Source organism: Spinacia oleracea, chromosome 3 (assembly GCF_020520425.1).
Source record: "Spinacia oleracea cultivar Varoflay chromosome 3, BTI_SOV_V1, whole genome shotgun sequence".
In the NCBI taxonomy this organism is placed as follows: domain Eukaryota; kingdom Viridiplantae; phylum Streptophyta; class Magnoliopsida; order Caryophyllales; family Amaranthaceae; genus Spinacia; species Spinacia oleracea.
In genome coordinates this window covers 7,948,528-7,967,040 of record NC_079489.1, presented here as the reverse complement: position 1 = coordinate 7,967,040, position 18,513 = coordinate 7,948,528, and the positions used below count along the sequence as shown (strand labels likewise).

General features: G+C 36.2%; 1 protein-coding gene across 2 annotated transcripts; it reads right to left on the bottom strand.

Moving 5' to 3' along the window:
* Positions 1-4,386: 4,386 nt before the first annotated feature.
* LOC110797877 (uncharacterized) lies at positions 4,387-17,038 on the bottom strand. 2 transcript variants are annotated; one of them, XM_022003011.2, is made up of 20 exons: positions 16,635-17,038; positions 16,418-16,546; positions 15,267-15,434; positions 15,064-15,147; positions 14,581-14,631; positions 14,076-14,132; positions 13,912-13,994; positions 12,018-12,141; positions 11,866-11,925; positions 11,070-11,315; positions 10,750-10,830; positions 10,524-10,671; positions 9,687-9,814; positions 8,988-9,035; positions 8,638-8,768; positions 8,357-8,439; positions 7,498-7,601; positions 6,709-6,779; positions 5,662-5,966; positions 4,387-4,800 (listed from the first exon to the last, which is right to left on the bottom strand). In XM_022003011.2, exons 1-20 carry the CDS (start codon positions 16,929-16,931, stop codon positions 4,643-4,645), a joined length of 2,556 nt encoding a protein of 851 aa, XP_021858703.1. In that variant the 5' UTR covers positions 16,932-17,038; the 3' UTR covers positions 4,387-4,642. The 2 variants fall into 2 exon arrangements, with proteins under 2 accessions (XP_021858703.1, XP_021858698.1); XM_022003006.2 differs by having other exon boundaries at positions 4,387-4,806; positions 16,635-17,035.
* Positions 17,039-18,513: the final 1,475 nt, after the last annotated feature.

Here is an 18,513-nt window from a genome sequence, read left to right as displayed (position 1 = left end):
CTTACCTGAATCGAATGGAACTAAAATAACACGAAACAGAAGAAACCCGAACAAGAAACACTACAAGAATTTATATCTTTAACGACAACCTAATTACGACGGGTTAAAAATCCCGTCGCAAAAGCTTTTTGCGACGGGGCTAACAACCAAACAATGACGGGAATAACCGTCGCAAATGTCTTTTACGACGAGATTTCTATTAACGACAACCCCTTTTATGACGGGTTCGCGACAGAAAATCCCGTCGTTAATCAACGATTATTGGCCTTTCGCGACGGGATTTCCCGTCGTTAATAGTACAATTTCTTGTAGTGAAATTACTGATTTTTTTAATCAACTCAAATCGATCTGAACTAAAGACCGAAACCACTCCAATACAAAAAACAAATCAAAATTTCAATAGTTTAAACAACATAAGTCTTTTTTAGCTTTTTTTTAATATTGTTACTCTATTATTTAAGAAATATTGTTACGCGATAATAATAATTGAATATCTTTTTTATAATGACAACCAAATCTAAATTACTTGATCATAATTCGAAAAACTCTATTCGTTATTGATATGGAAGTCTTGACCCAAACCAGACACAATTCTACTATAAAAAGTCGAACTAAACCTAAAATCTAAATGAACCCGACACATACCTGAACTGGTCCAAAGTGAAAGTCACCCAAAATAACCCGTTCTAAATGGACCCGATCCAACTCAATCAAAACGATCTATTTGGCAGGTCTACTCTTTAGTATCTCTATTTGGCTTTTGTCGTCACATTTCTGACTCCAATTCTAATACATGCACTACCTATCAAGTACGAGTATCAACGTGACAAATTGACAATGAATTTGGGGCAGGTAGTATATTCAAGTAAACAGTTGGTATTAACTTATACGGAGTATACTTTTAAAAAAATCGAGATGAATCTTGTGAATTATTCCAAAATTACCTAAATTGGAGCATGTACTTTTGAGTGCACCACATATACATGAACATTTAAAGACTCAGCAAGCACTATATCATGGCATTTTTGGGGTTCCAAGTGGAAGTGGTCATTTAAACAAGTTGCATGCATTTCCATCTAGGGTGAGTCATATACTTCACACTTGTAAGAGGAAATTGCAAGACTTTGATTTGGTATTATCCACTCACATCTACGTAACATATTTATTGAGCATTTCAAGTATGGAAGAGACTTATCTATTGATCTAATACAATCTTATTCGGCTTTTGTCTTCAATATTCAAGATAACACGAGATCTACCATCATAATCTGGGTTTCAAATTGACCAGGCCGTCTAACAGAAGACCTATTGTCATAATAATTACATAGAATTATAATTGGACATTTAAAAGCGACAAACTACTAATTACTCGTACATACATATGAGAGCATGTGCTTTCAAGTGATACGATTAGAGTTTGAGCGGAAAGAAACATAAGGGTTCCAGTGTTCCACCCTTTATATCCCTAATCTAGCTTGATTTAATGTTCAATATCACCATTTCTCTATTTGTAGTAATGTACACTGTATATCACCAATAATATTTCTATTTTTGTAAGAAGCAAGACTATTAGGCTAGCTAGTTTTCAGTTTCAAGCAGTATCGTTTTGAGTACAAACAGAAGCCAAGCAAGGAGTTTATATGTTTGGCAATGTACTAACTTTATTTGGAATCAATAATATAGTCGTAAAAGCAGTATTCAGCTGCAGCTTGTGTATTGTATTTGTTCTATATACAATACATAATCAGTACACAAAAGTGATCACAAACAGAAGAATATAAAAGGGTTCTACCATTAAATGATCTCTTCTGAATTAAGTGGTGCACCTTTCAATCTTTCATCATCAGTTCCTGAAAATACGATGCACTTACAGTTGCATTGGCAAGCTGCGGCTGAAATCTGGTGCAACAAAAAGAAACATATGAGATGAGTAAGAAAATGACTGACAGCATTACTCACAATTATTTGCAAGCATCGATCTCTAAATCCATGCATGCGTTCTCAAAGCCTTCATGACTGCCAACAGAACACTTACAGAGTCGGATGATCCAAAAACGTACCACATAAAATAAAGCTTTACACATATATTAAAAATTAAAAATTACAGCGATTCAAAACCTGATATATATGAATCCCAGCTTGAAATTAATTGGATTACTACAGTCAGAATACACATACACATTACGTAGAGGAACACCAAAAACTGCCATTGTTTTTTTCTTAAAATGTGCAATCTATCAAAGTATCAAGTACACATATTATTACAAACTAAATGTGCCCTTAAAATTAAACACATATGAAAAACCCTAAGATTAGTTACTCTATATGTTAATCAACTTTCCATCATCAACCTTTTTCTATTATCCACTGCATGCACCTATTGCTCCATATACTTATGAAGTTATTAAATTAACACACTGAATGATTATAAATTAATTACGAGAATGAAACAATAAAATTAAAGGACACACAGAGATTTAACGTGGTTCAGTCAGTGTGACCTACATCCACGGGTGGGAACGATCATCCAATTATCCATTATAATGCTGCTGTCAAAAATATGTACAGCGCAATCAAAGTAAGAGTACAATAATCAACGATAATTATGTAAATATTTTCTCCGATCGCCGTCGTCGTCCTCCATACTTAAACTTCAACTTGATCGTCCCCGCTACGCCATTCATCGAATCAACTGGCGTTAATTCTTCTTCTTCTTCTTCAACAGTTGAGGGCGGTTTGCCGGTGTGCACCATTAACAAGACGACGTCGTTTATTTTCTTTTGCCAACGAAGCATGACAAGCCGGCCGTTGCGGTGGAATAGCACGTACATCTAACAAACATGTTCTCTTCCTCAATTCATTGCTTTTTTGATACCCTTCTTGTAATTTTCTTTTTGTTGTTTCCAATTTTGATTTTATATCATCTTCATTTAGAACACTCGGCACCAACTTTACTTCTTGATCTTCAGTTTTCTTGGTAATAAATGTATCTTTAGACTTCACACCGACATTATCGACAACTTTGGTGGAGCTTTTGATTACTATTCTCGGCGACGACGACGACGTCTTCATTATCTTGTTTTGTTGTTGCGTAGAGTCTTTATTGACGACACTAGGCGCCGGTTTCATCATCTTGTATTGTTGTTGGGGAGAGTCTTTATTGACGACATTAAGCGACGATTTCACGATCTTGATTTGTTCTTGAGGAAATTCTTTGACAACACTTTGCGCCGGTTTCATGATCTTCCTTTGTTGTTGAGGAAATTCTTTGACGATACTTTGCGACGATTTCATCATCCGCCTTTGTTGTTGTTGAAGAAGGAAACATGGTGGTTTTCCTGACGATTTGGGTTTCAGAAGTTCACGAGTTAAGAGTTTTAACTCTTTCCCTTTCCCATGACCGCTTAGTAACTCCGGCAGAGACGGCGCCATTGATGATGACTGATCGAACAATCCGGTAGTCAGTTGTAGCAATTGATTGTTGGATAAGAACCAAGAATCACTGATAACACCATCAGTGTCCAAATTGTCCATAGGAATCATCTCGCTAAGAGGAGTAGTATAATCTTCCTCCATTGGCAACTCCATTACTATCAAATGTTGTTTCTTGGTTTGCGTTTTTTTGGTTTGTGTAATGTGTGTTTTTTTGGGTTTGTTCAAGTCTATAACGTATATGTATTCATACGGAGTAGTATGGAGGATGAAGTAGGTAATTTGACAATTAAGTTTCCTACTTCCTATAGAATTAGGAAGTAGGTAACTTGATAATCAAGTTTCCTACTTACTAATATGAGCCACGGAGTGCTTCATAGTCTGTTCTAGAGCTGATCACCATGGGCCAAAAATTAGCGAGTTTTGGACAGAATATTTCGGCCCGAATGTCGGACCCGGCCCAAACTTTTAAAAAAATTTGCGGATTTTGGACAACGTAAAACAACAATTTTAGTTATAAATTTAGCCCAACCCGAAAAGTTCACTAATTTTGGCCGAAATAGCGAATTTTGGGCACGCAAAATTGGCCCAAAACTAGGCCCGGTCAAGCCCGACACAATGGGCAAATTTTTAATCCCTTGACCCAGCCCAAACCCAACCCGCCTTTTGATCAGGTCTAGTCTATATCGGTTGTGGGTATTGAAAAACGAATAAAACCAAGGGTATCCGTACTATTGACTCAGTATTGCTCATTTTTAACACAGAGTACTATGACTAAGCTAAATTTAATAAATGAATAAAGTATCTAAATTTATTACGTACTACCTCCGTTTCATAAAGAAAATATTTACAATTACTCAAATATTAAGACCAAAAAGAAAATCTATAAAAAGTGGATTAATATAATAAAATATGGATAAAGTATAATAGATGCATTAAAAAGTAGATGATTGTAAAAAAAAAAAAATTGAATAAAGCAAGGAAAAAGGACGTTATCCATATACAAAACAGAGGGCTGAAGTGAAATACTTCATGCCCTCAAGCTACTTCATTTATGTACAGTATAGTACTAACAATTTCTATCTACAGAAAACAAGGGATTCAACCTTTCTCGGCAATTCTTTTTCTGACATTGTCATGAAAGTTACAAAACAGGAGAGTATATTACATTCACTGCCAGTTTTGCAAGTGACACAGCAATTTTTACCAGTCAGGACTTAATGGCAGATATTTTCAACTTCAACTTGAGGTTACCAGCTTGCACTATTATCTCTTTTTTGGAAGGTTCCACCTTAAGAACCGTTGCCTTTGTTCCAAGGGAAGGAACTTGCACACTATCACCAACCTTTGGGATTCTAATTTTTTTATCTGGACCTTCAATAACAGCAGCTTGTTAAAATCAAACAGGAAGGTACTGTTGGGTATCAAAAGCACTTCTAAACAACTAGAGAGTAAAATCATGCAAGTTCAGCAAGCCAGCAAGAAAGGTGTTATAATCACATAGGTGCTCATATGCACAGCCACAGGGGCAGATCAAAACTGTGACCCGAGGAAAAAAAATACTGCGATTTTGTTATAAAAATAACAGTTGACCTATTTTCATGACATGAAATAAACACTCTGCATTCAACCATCAAACAAACAAAAGTGATGTAGTGGTAGTTTTCCATGCACTAAATTCCTGCTTTGGGGGGAGTGGGTCAGGGTATCAAATCGCCTTCGACACGATCATAGTATTTTTTTTCTTCTTTTACTGCCATTTTGTTTTTATTTTTGTTTCTTTAATTTTTTTAAGCAATTTTTTTAATGAAAGTTCGAAGTCTATTACTACAACAAAAAAAATTGAACTACAATGTAATCACTTTCTGGATCTTTTTTTAAAATGTATCAAAGTTATGTTGAACTCTCGCTCCCCTTATTTAATGTATCAAATGTAATTACAGATGACCACAATAATGACACTAATATTTTTCTTCAATAATACTGGTATTTTCTTACGGGTCCGTAAGAACATTGTAACTTTTGAAGGGTGTTTGCGTGTTACTAAAAATACACTTCTTTTAAGGAATACTTCTATGCTTTAACGTTATTTATTGTTGTATTATGGTTGGTTGATTGGTTCCACCCTTAACCGAAAAACATGGAATCACCATTGCATATGCATCCCAAATTGTGAAGAGAAACTAACTGTTATAACAAAGGGGTGATATATTGGTTATAAACTTATACCTGATGGTGATGGTTTGACTTCCTCAACAGAAGATGCACTTCCAGTTTCTGGGACGAGAGCATTAGCATCTGTTGTAGGATGCTGCTTGTTAATCAGTGTACTAGCTGGATGCGAGATGGTTTCTGCAGGAAGTGGACTCTTATGAGCAGATGCCCGATACTGACGCATCTTCTTGTGAACACTTGAACGTGCTGTAGATGCAAACTCTGATATTTGTTGCATCATTTTATATTTCAAATCAGAACTATGCTCGTCAAGATTCCTCTGTACATGCTGTACTTTCTCATGAAGATCTCGGGAAAGCCTACAAAAATAGACATGTAGAATGCTTGTCAGGGATTATATTTACTATCCAACTCTCCCCCCATTGCTATTCACCCTCCCAACAAAATCCCACCAATCTGCACACACACAAGAAAAAGCGGAAGGGACGGTTGATGTAGAAGCTTATATTATCCTCTATTTTCAATCACCAAATACACTGCAGGGAGACAGATGAGAGAACTAGATTGAAGATAGTTACAGGAGAGGTTATCAGTACACTTAAATCACCAAGACACTAAGACAAAGAAAATGGGTATTTACAGAGAAAAAGGAGAAATGTTCAATATTCAATAAAAATGGGTATTTACAGAGAAATATTCAATAAAAATCATAAGCATTCTGCCGTTCACTAAGGAAATTGTTCAGTTCTAGGAAACTAAAATTGAACCAGAAATGGGATGCAGGTGACAACCCTAAATAAGCTTCTTGCAGAGGAAATCGGCTAGTAAAGGCATTGCAGATCATATAAACAACTAAAGGGGTATAGCATAGCACACAGTACACATGATCAAAGATATCCTGGAATTGACAGTTTCCAATATATGCAATATTTATAAATATAAAGTTTTGACAACAATGGACAAGCTAAAGTACTCTGACAGAAATTGATAATAACTTGTCATTGCTAAAGTACCCCAAGAATAGGAAATCAGCTCACTCTTAGTCCAGCAGCGGTAGGTTTCAAATTTATAATAAGCAATACTTACAGACAAGATTCTCACCTCACATAATGTTGTGCTTCGTCTATATATTCTTCAACATTTAGCTTGAACTTCTCCAAATCATATATGACCTGTAACATTGCAAAAAACAGTAAGGTTGTTTCATATTAAAAAATCAATATTTCAGAATTCTGATCAATAAAATTGAAGGTGCAAAGCATGAGTAAGTGGTTGCCAATAGGTTGTAAGAGCATATAATTAATCTCTTTGCCAAACCATTTTACACTCCAAACCACAGAAAAATGAGTTACAAGACGGGACAGAAGTAATTCTCTATGATCAATACATCAATGTTGAAGCTAAGAAGAATTTATTCATACACACTTCCAACAGTTATAGCACTACAAAACCTTTCAAGGGCTCTGCATTTTCCAAAATGTTTAAACTGTAATCTCTAAAAACAAACTTTCAAGTCATATCACACATTCACATTATTAGAGCTTAAAAAGCAAGGCTGCAGAAATGCACCCCAGGCCCAGCAGTAGCAAGATAAATTAGAAGATGGAGTACTCTTTCATGACTGGTGTTAGTAAAATTCTAAGCAGAGCCTCAGGTGGAGGGGGGTCCATGCAATGTGAGCAAGAAGTACTTTGCATGGGCAAATGTTGTAATTCAACACGAGAACAAACTGATCAAAAGTTAAAAAGTGACAATAAATGAAACAAATAGAAACAGGGCCTTTAAGTCTTTATTGGTTTCTCCAGAGAAACTTAATGGTCCCCTGTTCTGTCTGTTAGAGGATTGCAGTGAGAATGACAGAAGAAAAAATATTTTACTTGTATTATTTACCTCATCTATCTCTGCACTGGCCGCTCCATATAGTTCACGAGCATTATATACAATAACTTTAGGAAGCCCAAGCCTTTCAGCTATATTGATAGCATTTGAACGTCCTGCAATACAAACATGAGTATCAGCAATTCAGCATGCCACAGGTGCATTAAAATACAGAACGTGCACAGAGCAAGGTCAATGGAACAAACTAGCCAGCCACAAAACCTTGACCAACAAAATCTAAAGTAAAAGTAAAATCCCTGATGGCAACAAAATAGACTGAATCCACTGAATTTACCATGGTGCACAATATTAAATAAGTCGGCACGGATAAAATTAGCCAGCCACAAAGCCTTAACCAAGAAAATCTAATGTAAAGTAAAATCCCTGAAGGCAACGAAGCAAGGGATTCATTGCCTTCAACAACGGTGCACAAACAATTCGGTACTCATCCCAAATATCAGGATTTGGTTTTGTTGAGATCACTTCAAAGTATTGGTTAGTTAATTGTTAGTCACATAGATGGTGGTTTCTGGTTATTAGGGCCAGTAAGTTAGTGGGGAAATTAGTGTTGCTACAGGGTATGCTTCCTTATTTCCAGCTATTAGTTTGCATTCTGTTGCTTTAGTGAAGTTAGTGTGCCAGAGTGCCAGACTAGTTGGGCAATTATCCCTCGTTCTTAGCATTAGTTGGTATGTTTTAGCCTTGTTGTTTAATCTATTTAAATAGGTTTATTTCCTTTCATTTCAACTTGGAGCATAAACAGTAAGTTTGATATAAACTCTTGCTTTCTTATTTCTGTGCCCTGCTCTTTATATTCCCCAAATAAACAATTTATAAACTGAATTTGCTAAGGTATTTTTGAGATAACAACCTGGAACTCCCCAAAGAATCTTGTAAGTTGGCTTTAAGTTAACTTCATCAAATTCCGTGCACGCATTCTCAAACGCGTCATTGCTGCAAAGAGGAGATTTATAAAAGAACATTAATTCTGAGGGGCTAACAGCCTTCCAGGCATTATTCATCAGGAGCAAGGTATTATAGTATATAAATGAACATATAAATCATAAATAACATCAGCCACAAGCAAGAAAAAGTCTTTTACTCAAATTATTTATTCTTAGAAATTATAGGTAGTCTTTTTCAGTCACGTACCTGTACTTGAGAGTTTTAAGTTCACCATGATGTGTTGTGGCTATGGTTAGTAAAGCACCAGCTTCAGCAAATGACTCAAGAATAGACATGCCAAGTGCTGCTCCCTCTAAAGGATTAGTGCCAGCACCAATCTAAGATGAATAACAAACAGTTGTCAGTTCTCCAAGATGTCTTTCTAGCTTAAGAGAGCTGCATACATCATTCTTAGCTTCATCTAAATATAGGCAAATAAAAAATTTCCTTCCACTTCCATTGTGTTGCAGAACGAAAATAAATGTACTCCGATCAGAGAAGTAATAAAAATGTAATCAAAGATAAAATGACGGTGAAAGCAAATCAAGTATACATACTTCATCCAAGAGCACCAGCGATTGATTGGTAGATCTAGCTTGTATGTCCTGTGAGGCATACGGTAGAGATTAGGTTAAACACTTGATAAAACATAAAACATAAATTTTGAGACAAACACAATAAGGATGCCCATTTTTCCTCCGTTCACAAATATATAGATGTCGGGGACTCGGGGTCTGTCATTTAAATGAACTACGAACCAAGCAACTTTGATAACAAACAAAAAACAATGAAGTTGAAAGATTGAATTGTAACTTTATCCTTCATTTTTCTTTTCGTACAGGATTTTTTTCACAATAGATGACTTTGACATGGGTTAGAGACGGGAGAAGAATACAAACCCATTCAATTGTGCGTCCTTAATTCCTTAAAATGCACAGCAAAGAGCCAAAAACCAGCATTGAAAATTACATGTATAGACTAAACTACTATACTCACACTGTAACTACAACAGTAATTGAAAGAAATTTGACACTCTGAGGAAATTAGCATACAAGCTGCTCGACCAACTAGATCTGAAAATCATCTGATGACTACTTACTATTGTCCACTCAAAAAATTAAACAATCATCAACTATAAAAAATAAAAAAAAAGTCGCACACAAAGCAAAAATTCAGTCTTAAAACATTTCAAAAACGAGAAGAATAAAAAAAACATGTAATTCAATAAGGAATCAAATTTTAAGCTCGATACTCACACTAATTTGTCTAAGATGTCCAGAGAAAGTTGATAAAGATTGAGACAAAGACTGTTCGTCACCAATATCGGCGAAAACAGAATCAAACCATGGGATCCGTGCTGGTTCAGCACATAAAACATACAGACCTGAAATAAGAGATGTTGTTAGATAAATGTTGTGACAAGAAAAGGCAGAGGGTCTCCAAATAACTGATAAACCTACATAAAAACATAATTTGTGGCAATAAAGCCTAAAATGGTATCCAGGCCGGTTGTGTTTCAATCCGCGGTTTAAATATGCCTTCTGATTTCTTAAAATAAGAGAAAAAACATAGGGGAAGGGAGGGGGGGTCATTATGCTAATACGCCAATTAGTTTAACAGAGATCCCTTCCAGACACAACTTACATTGGACTCATTGCCGGTGTTGTAAAACTTGTTTGTACAGTCATTCTAAACATAGAGCTCCTGATGATCATATATAAAATGATCCAAAAGACCACCTTCTTTCTTCACTGAGTGGAAGGCAGTTTTCAAATCCAAATTTTCTTTTATGCAAAAAAAGGAAGATGATCCAGATTTAGGTCCACCGTTGCACTATAGCAGTAGAACTTACAAACGGTGTTTCTCACTTTGCCCATATTCAATACTTAGACACTTGGATACACGTTATTGTATAACAAATTGTTTCCAAAATCTATTTTTTCGTGTCTGTATCATACATATACATACATCTATATCCAGGATTCCAGGAACGTGCAACATAAACCAGATATCTTAAAAAAAAATTATATAAAGAAAGTGAGAATTGGAAAATTATCATATAAAAGGACAAAAAAGAAAGAGACAGAGCTAACCTGCCTTAGCCATCATGGCAGCCAATCCAACTGCTTTCAAGCAAATGGTTTTACCGCCTGTATTAGGCCCAGTTATAAGAAGAACTCGTGTATGCTTAGCAATCATTATATCAGCTGGAACTGGGCGAGCCTCTTCCAGTTGAGTAACCTAAGAATGAAGATTTCATTGAACCAAAATATCAGGAAAAAAGTTAAACAAAAGAACCTCTATAAGCTACAAAGTTACCTTCTCTTGTAGTACTTCAATATCTACTTGTGTGACTTCTTGCTGGCCAAAATTTGTTCCAAGTTTTCTTCTCCGAAATTCCTAAGGAAATTAGAGTTCGATTCCCAGCTGATCAAGACGATGCCAAGAAGAACTAGATAAGAAGATAATATTTATATATAATACGGAGTATTTATTAATATACAATTTAACCCAGCTATACCTCAATTCAAACAAGGTCGGCGGTGATGACCAATAACAATGGGCTATAGCACAAGTAGCAATATCTTTTTTGTAATGAAAATAAGCAAATGGAAAAAAACAAGTGTGAGTTGTCATACAGCAATAGCATTAGCAACATCCTTCTTGGCTTCCCGCAGACTATGCCGGTGTCTTTGAAGTAAAATAGGATGATATGCTTTAGGCAGACACAACTTCCATTGCTTCTTAGTAGGGTAAACAAGTTTAACAGAATTACTGTTAGTCAAGTAGCCTTCTGAAGATGAAGGTGTATTCTCATCATCAAGTAGAACTAACTCAGGACAGGTTCCTTCTAATGAGAGGCCATAACTAGCTCTAGCATTTACCTGCATTAAAGTGAAATGATGGAAATAAGAAATCAAGAAAGTGATCTGATTTGTTAAATTAACAGACCATTAGTTTGATGACTTAGATAATAACATGGGTCAATATGAAGCCATAATGGATATGGAATAATCCAAATGAGGGGCTTGCAGCTTGCTCCTCAATCATTAAGGATGAATTAGCCCAAATAAGTTAAAGCTGTGTGTTGTTAGATCATCTAAAGATATGGTCTATGATTCTCTGCTTAACCCAAAGTACATATATCATCTAGAATGGAAAAGTTGGAATGAAGCTCCAAAATGACCAACGAAGCAAAACATACCTAAATGGTTGCATGCTAATAAATAGCATAAAGATTTTTACTAATTAGCTAATCACATTTTCTTCACAAACAGGATTAATAGAACGTGGTACACAAGTTCTTCACAAATTTTGCTGAATGTTCACATTTTTTGCCTTCTTATAACTTTCATAAGGAATTACCACAAAAGCTTTTAAACCATGAAGAAGTTGAGGGCTTAATAAAAAAAAAAAGCAACAAGCTATACTTACAACATCAAGTGCAATTACACTCTTCAACAGTTTATCAATGTCATCCAGGTCCAGTTTAATCTGCTCAAGATATAGCAAAGGTCCAAGTTATTAATAACTTATCCAGGTCAAACTAAATAAAGGGAGACAATCCATACAATGAAGAGAATCACCTTTTCTGTTATATCCAAAAGAACTTCAGCCTCTGCATCAACTACTGATGCCTTCGCTTCCATTAATTCATCATTCAGCTGCACAGCAGAGACCGGCTCTATAATATTTCCCATGCCAGCTCCACTATAACAACACAAAATAATAAAGTATTGATTATAAGATTGTTACAGGATAGAGTAAGAGTTCAACATTAACTGATGTTTCCAACCAAACGATAGATAAACTCTGACACAAGTAAATCATGAAGGCCAAGATCATCTCATTTCTATTAAAAAAAATTAATCAAATAAAGGGAGCTTGAGGATGTGTCCCAGATAGTAAGCTCATAGAAGTTGGGACTCATTCAATTAGATCTAGGAAATGTTAATTAGAGCAGGCTGATATTCAAAAGTCAAGATTCTAGCCCTGCACATAAAATCCTCCTTTCACAAAGCAGAAATCAGAAACCACTCTGTCGCCAAAAAAAAAGGTCTTAAAAGAGACTAACAGTGTGTTTGGGAACTCCAGTTTGATGACGAAAACTGTGTAAAATTGTGGAAATATGAGAATTCCTTAATTTTAGCTTGTTTAGTAATTTTATTTTCCGTATTTTCCCCCTCAAAAGTGATGGAAAAACTGTGGAAAACAGTAAAAGAAAATTAAACAAGTGAAAATGTGTAATATTCCATTTTCCATAGTTTTCCACAATAATTAGCCAAACCAATTAAAATTTAGAGATTTCACATATTTCTTCAGATTTACTTGTCTATAGATTCCCAGAAACTTTTTTACTTTCCCTCACATTTCCACATTAACTTGGTTTCGAAACACGGTGTAAAACATGAACGTGTATATGGTACTCCGACTTAGCAGCTATGATCTTTCAAAATCCTTTGTGACTGTTGTAAGAGCTTTCTAGTATTTTGGTTGCGAACTCCAATTTCCAATCCTGTCTTTTTAGTCTCCCTTGGAAAGGTATCACAAAAAAATTACTCCCTCTGTATTTATTTAAGAGATACACTTGCCATTTTTAGTAAACTTATCAACCCCACCATCTAATTAAATAATATATCTACACCCCATCCCCACCCCCCACTCCCTAAGATGACATGGTCCCCACTTGTTTTTCTTATTAAAATATCTATTTAACCCCACTTGTTTTATTACTTTATTTCATTCAATTCTTTTTCTTAATACGCGTGCCCGGCCAAGTGTATCTCTTAAATAAATACGGAGGGAGTAGTTTCCTGGAGATCGAGGTCTACGAAGCAAAGAGATAATTTGTGAAAGACCACATTGCTACTCTATGGACTTTCTGAATCCCGGAGCAAAAACCTTACTCCGTTGTTTTCCACTTTCCAGGAGTCAGTTCAACGGAGAAAAATTAGTTCATGAATCCCATGTCCCAACCGATAATTTATAGGTGACGACAAAATTCTGAAGCAAAGTCCTACTGAAATTGTCGAAGTTCATATCTCCAAATAAGATATTCTGCTTCACCCCACTCATTCAATTTGAACTGTTTCAAAGACACACTATTACTCTCTGCAACTTCTGACGTTCTTTTGGTTAATTCAAACTCATCAATTCTAGCCTATTGAGCTCTTTACTTTGCTATTTATTGACTAGTTCCAGTAAAACATCCTCAAATTTATGCTCGGACTCTTTCACTCCAGCTCCCAATACATCGCTAACAAGTTCATCTGAGAAAAACCGCCCTTCATCCGGAAGAAACTGGATATGCTGCCCTAGCAACTTGGTCAGAGATGGATAATTAAAGATGCAGATCAAAAGAACCGGAATTCTAATGAGACTGCAATGTCAGATGTGTGTAAACCAAGGACAGAATTAAACAATTCTTCTACACTGCGAGTCCAAAAGAATAAAGAAACCTTGGCTGCATAAATAGTTCACCTTGAGAGCAATAAACCCTTAAAACTTGTCAGTTGACGTGCCCCTGATCTGATACACCATCTCCCGTCAACATTACTTGCTTCCTAAATTTTATCATATGTTAGATGAAGTCATGAAATTAAAATCCAAAGAATGCAGCACATGCATAAAATTGAATTGCTTACCAGGGAACTCGTCTCATTTGTTTCATTTGCAATCAGATTGTTCATCAGCTGGTTTAACTGCAAAAAAAATTCAAAATGATATGAGGAAAACAAACAGGATACTGAGCCCAAGCCCTTAGCATATAATCCCTCTGTTCCACCTCAGGATTACTCCGTTACCCAGAAAGGTGTCCGGATGTCCCAACTTAACATTAACATTCTACTTCTACCCAACTTTTTCCTCTAAACTGAAACCCACACCCACCAGTCACTTATCTCTCTAATATTTCTCCTTCAATTTGCATGCCCAACTCAATGTTAACTCTGAGATAGGATAGAATGCCATAATGAAAACAAAATACAAAAAAAATGCTTCAAAGACACAGCATGCATGCAGATATATCAAAACTGCTGACAACATAAGTGAGTGTCCACAATCACATGGAAATTTTCTTGACTGAAAGAGTAAACATGTTCACCAAAGTAACCTTTTGGAAAGAGACATGGTCTCAAGAGAAGTCCTTACCTTGCTTTCAAGGTTCAAAACTCGCCAGCGTGCCTGTTTAAGTTTTCCACTCTGATGCAGAGAATGTGAATACAGTATTAGACTAGAACAATAAACTACACAATTGTTCAGGGAAGCTTTGAACTCGATGTAGCAGATAAAATCATATCAATATAATTCTCTAGAAAGGAAATACCCGTTAAAGTAAAGATTACATGCAATGCATCTAATAGCACACTAAAATTTATGCTACTTTGAAACCACCTTAGAGATCTTGAAATTTACCATTGGCTATTTCACTTCATTTGATTTATTTCCCTCTTACGATTTTAGTTTACAAACAAAAAATTACAAATGTTTTGAGGGAGGCTATTTCTCAACCATGATCTCTTACACATTTCTTACAAGTATACTAGTTCACTAAACTGTTATATACTAAGAATTTGAAATGAAAACAAATAACATTAAACTCTGGTCTCAGATGTACAATGGTCAGCAACATACCGCTGAGTCTTTGACAGAGCCATCTTCATCGATGACTTGTAGTATTGACCTTACTAGTGATTTGTTGGTGACCCAGTCCAAAATCTGCTCGTGATTGAGGAAGGAAAATATGGCGATAAAGATTAAAATCAAAGATTATCCATCCAAAGATTGCTAATGCTGACAGATGACAATTAACATTAAAAAACCCATCTTATACTTACCAGATCAGCCAACGGCATGAAACGATCAAGCATATCAGCATTTTCCCTGATTGCCGCTTTGATGTTAGTCTGCAGAGCCTCTGCCATCTGTAGCAAAACTGCAACAGCAATAGCTTCTTGTCCAGCCACTGGTGAGGATCTCCGGGCATGGTCTATAGCGGACCTCACCTACGAGTTTCACTAAGATCATCTCAAAAGTACATATTACGTGTAAAGTTACTTTGTCTTGCTAGCCAGCCCATTCAGATACGCCATAACGCCACTATTTAGATAAAATACTTTCTTTGTTTGAAGGGGATAAACAACCAAACAAAAACTAATTAAAAATGGTCCTATGTATGTTGAGCAGTTCCCTTTGCTTCCCTTTACTTTATTTACACCACTCCTCAGTCTACTCTTAAGCTCAAAATGAAGAACAGAGCTATATTTCATCTTTCGCACACTAATAATTCAATGTCCTGATTTGTAGCATGACTATAATTTACAGGCATCAACATTCAAGGCCTACACAGAAAAGTAGGATTTAAAATTTCCTCAATCGACAACTTGCGAAGTTAATAGTAAAACTAGACCCATTTCTAATTGCATGTCACCATCTCATCAGCACAAAGCCACAAACATATGTACACCCACCCCACCCGCACACAAGAAAACACCGTTACATTGACTGAAAATGTGTTGCAGTGTACCCAATAACACAGTTGTATTACTTCCTAATTTCGAATTGAAATTCAATTGGGATGTTTTCATGACATAGTTTCGGAAAAAAACCTAAACCTCTCCATATGGAAAAGGTTGTCACATCATCCTTGCCTCTATCGTCATAGCTTATAATAAAAAAATTATAAAAAAAAATTCATAACAGTTTGTCCATGTCTATCCTTCCTTCATTCCTTGTCAAGTAGGTCGTCACTCATTTTAAGTGGGTCATCTTGGGAAGACCAATTGTAAACTGCTGCTACGATTTTCACAGAAAAGTGACAATTTTTTCCGAATATGCAAAACAGTAAATACGACTATTTTTCAGGTCCGGTCAAATTTTCTACTTAAGTTCTCATACACAAATACTCAAATTCAAATGTGTTCCATTTCATTTTAATAGTTCTACATACATTTAGACATAGTAAAAAGAGTAAAATGAAGGGACAAACCAGTATAACATCAATGGGTGTAAAATCCATGGACGAATCACTGTGCTTGCGAATTTCAACTGCCGCATTCGTCTCTCTTAGCAACATCAAGCTCTCCTCATACGTCTGATCAAGCGACAACAATTGTTCCTACAAGAAAAACACCAAAATCCCAATTAAAACCCTGAAAAATAAACTCAACAAAAGTTCCAACAGAGTTCAGAGAAAACTGAACAACCTTAGCAGCAACACGACCAAGAGAAGTGCCGGCGAAGGAAGAAACGGCGTCGGAAACCTTATCCCACTCTAAAACCCTAAGACTGTTGAGCAAAACCCTAGGTTTGGAACTTTCTCCATCGTCACAATCTTTAATTGGAGATTGAGTGGTTTGTTGTTGATTTAGGGTGGCGCGAATTCGGAATTTAATTGAAGAAGTTTTGATTGAGTTTGATTTTGAGGATTTTGATTTGGAATTTGTTGATGTAACTAGTGAAATTGAGGTGATTGAAGTGCGAAAAACAGAAGATGTCAGCATTTTTTCTGGGTAATTTTGGAGTGATAGTGGAAGTTGAAGAAAGTTGCTGGAAATGGAAGATGATCGAATAGGGGATATAAGGATATTGCTCCCTCCAAGTTTATGTGGCTAGTGGCTCCCACTACTAGAGATTAGGGGTGACTTGGTGAGCAAAGAATAAGGGTGCTTGAATCGGCCGCAGGTCCGGTTTCGGGTAATAAGTTTGGTACAAACTTTTGTATAAGGCGGTCTTTCTTGTAAGACCGCCTTGTTGTCACCAAGCTGTCATGTATGAGCTGAGTCAGCGTTTTTTCCCCCCAAAAAATATATTTACATATTTTCCATTTCTTTTTCATTTTTATTTTCATAACCCTAATTCTCTCTCCTCCAAACTTCTCTGACCCTCTCTCTCTCCTCCAAACCTCTCTGACCCTCTCTCTCTCGTCCAAACCTCTCGGCCAATGCCGGTGATAATCGGGTTCCAATCTTCGAATCGTGTAGCAATTCGTAGGAGCAAACTACAAATTTCGGCTGACGGAGGAGGCCAGTTTCTGGAGAATCGAGGTCGACGGCGGAGGATACCGGCGAGGCGGTTAGGGCGGAGGTGAGAATTGTTCACTCGGCTTCCATCTGTCTCCTTCATTTCTCCTTCATTCTTCATTTAATTTAGTTAGGGTTTTGATTTTCCTTTTTATTGTTTAGTTTTGTTGATTTTGTAGATTAATTTTGCCGGAAAGATGAGAATGTGGTGGCCGGCGAGCAGCGGTGAAGGGAGGAAGGAGATCGTGCGATGTTCGGGAAGAGGAGAGGAGAGACCGAGGAGGTTGCGCGATGAGTCGTCGTGGCTGCTGCTGCTCCTCGTCGGACAACCTGGTTAGGAAATTGCATGAGGAATATGAGGTGTTCGTTATGAGGTGATTCTTTATCTTTGACATGTTGACATGTTGATTTGTTGATTTAGATTTGATTTTGTTTTGTTTCGATTGAATTGATTAAGTTTTTCCAATCTCCTCTTTTGATTTAGATTTTTTTGATTTTTGAATTCATGGCAGGAGGAGGCGGATTTGCCATTGGTTGATGGTGGTGGTTGCCGCTGCCGCAAGCAGAGGAAGGAGAAGTCGCGCTTCAGTCATGCGGTGGCTGCGAGGCGAACGAAGCGAAGCTGCTAAGCCTCGCTAGGGTTTCGTAGCTGGAAGGAAGCGCTACTTTGTTGGTCGATTATGCTGTTGTTGGTGTTTAATTTCGTTTTAGTTAAGAATTGTAATGTTTTAGTTATGGTTTTCCTGTATTTAGTTAAGAAATAAATGGTTTAGTTGATTTTTTTAAGTGAATAATTGTTTAGTTAAAATTCATATGATTTTAGTCAACATTTTGGGAGGTTTAGTTAATATTTTTTGTGTTCCATTTGTCGGAGTTTTAGTCGTGGTTTAAGAAGTTTTAGTTAAGAATTATTTTGTTTTAGTTATGAATATTGTCGTTTTAGTTAAGGTTAAATTTATTTTGGTTGAGAATATATTTTTGTTTTAATTAATAATCACTTTTTAGGTTTTTTGAGTTTTAGTTAAGATTTCTTTAGTGTTAGTTACGATTTTCTAGGAATTAG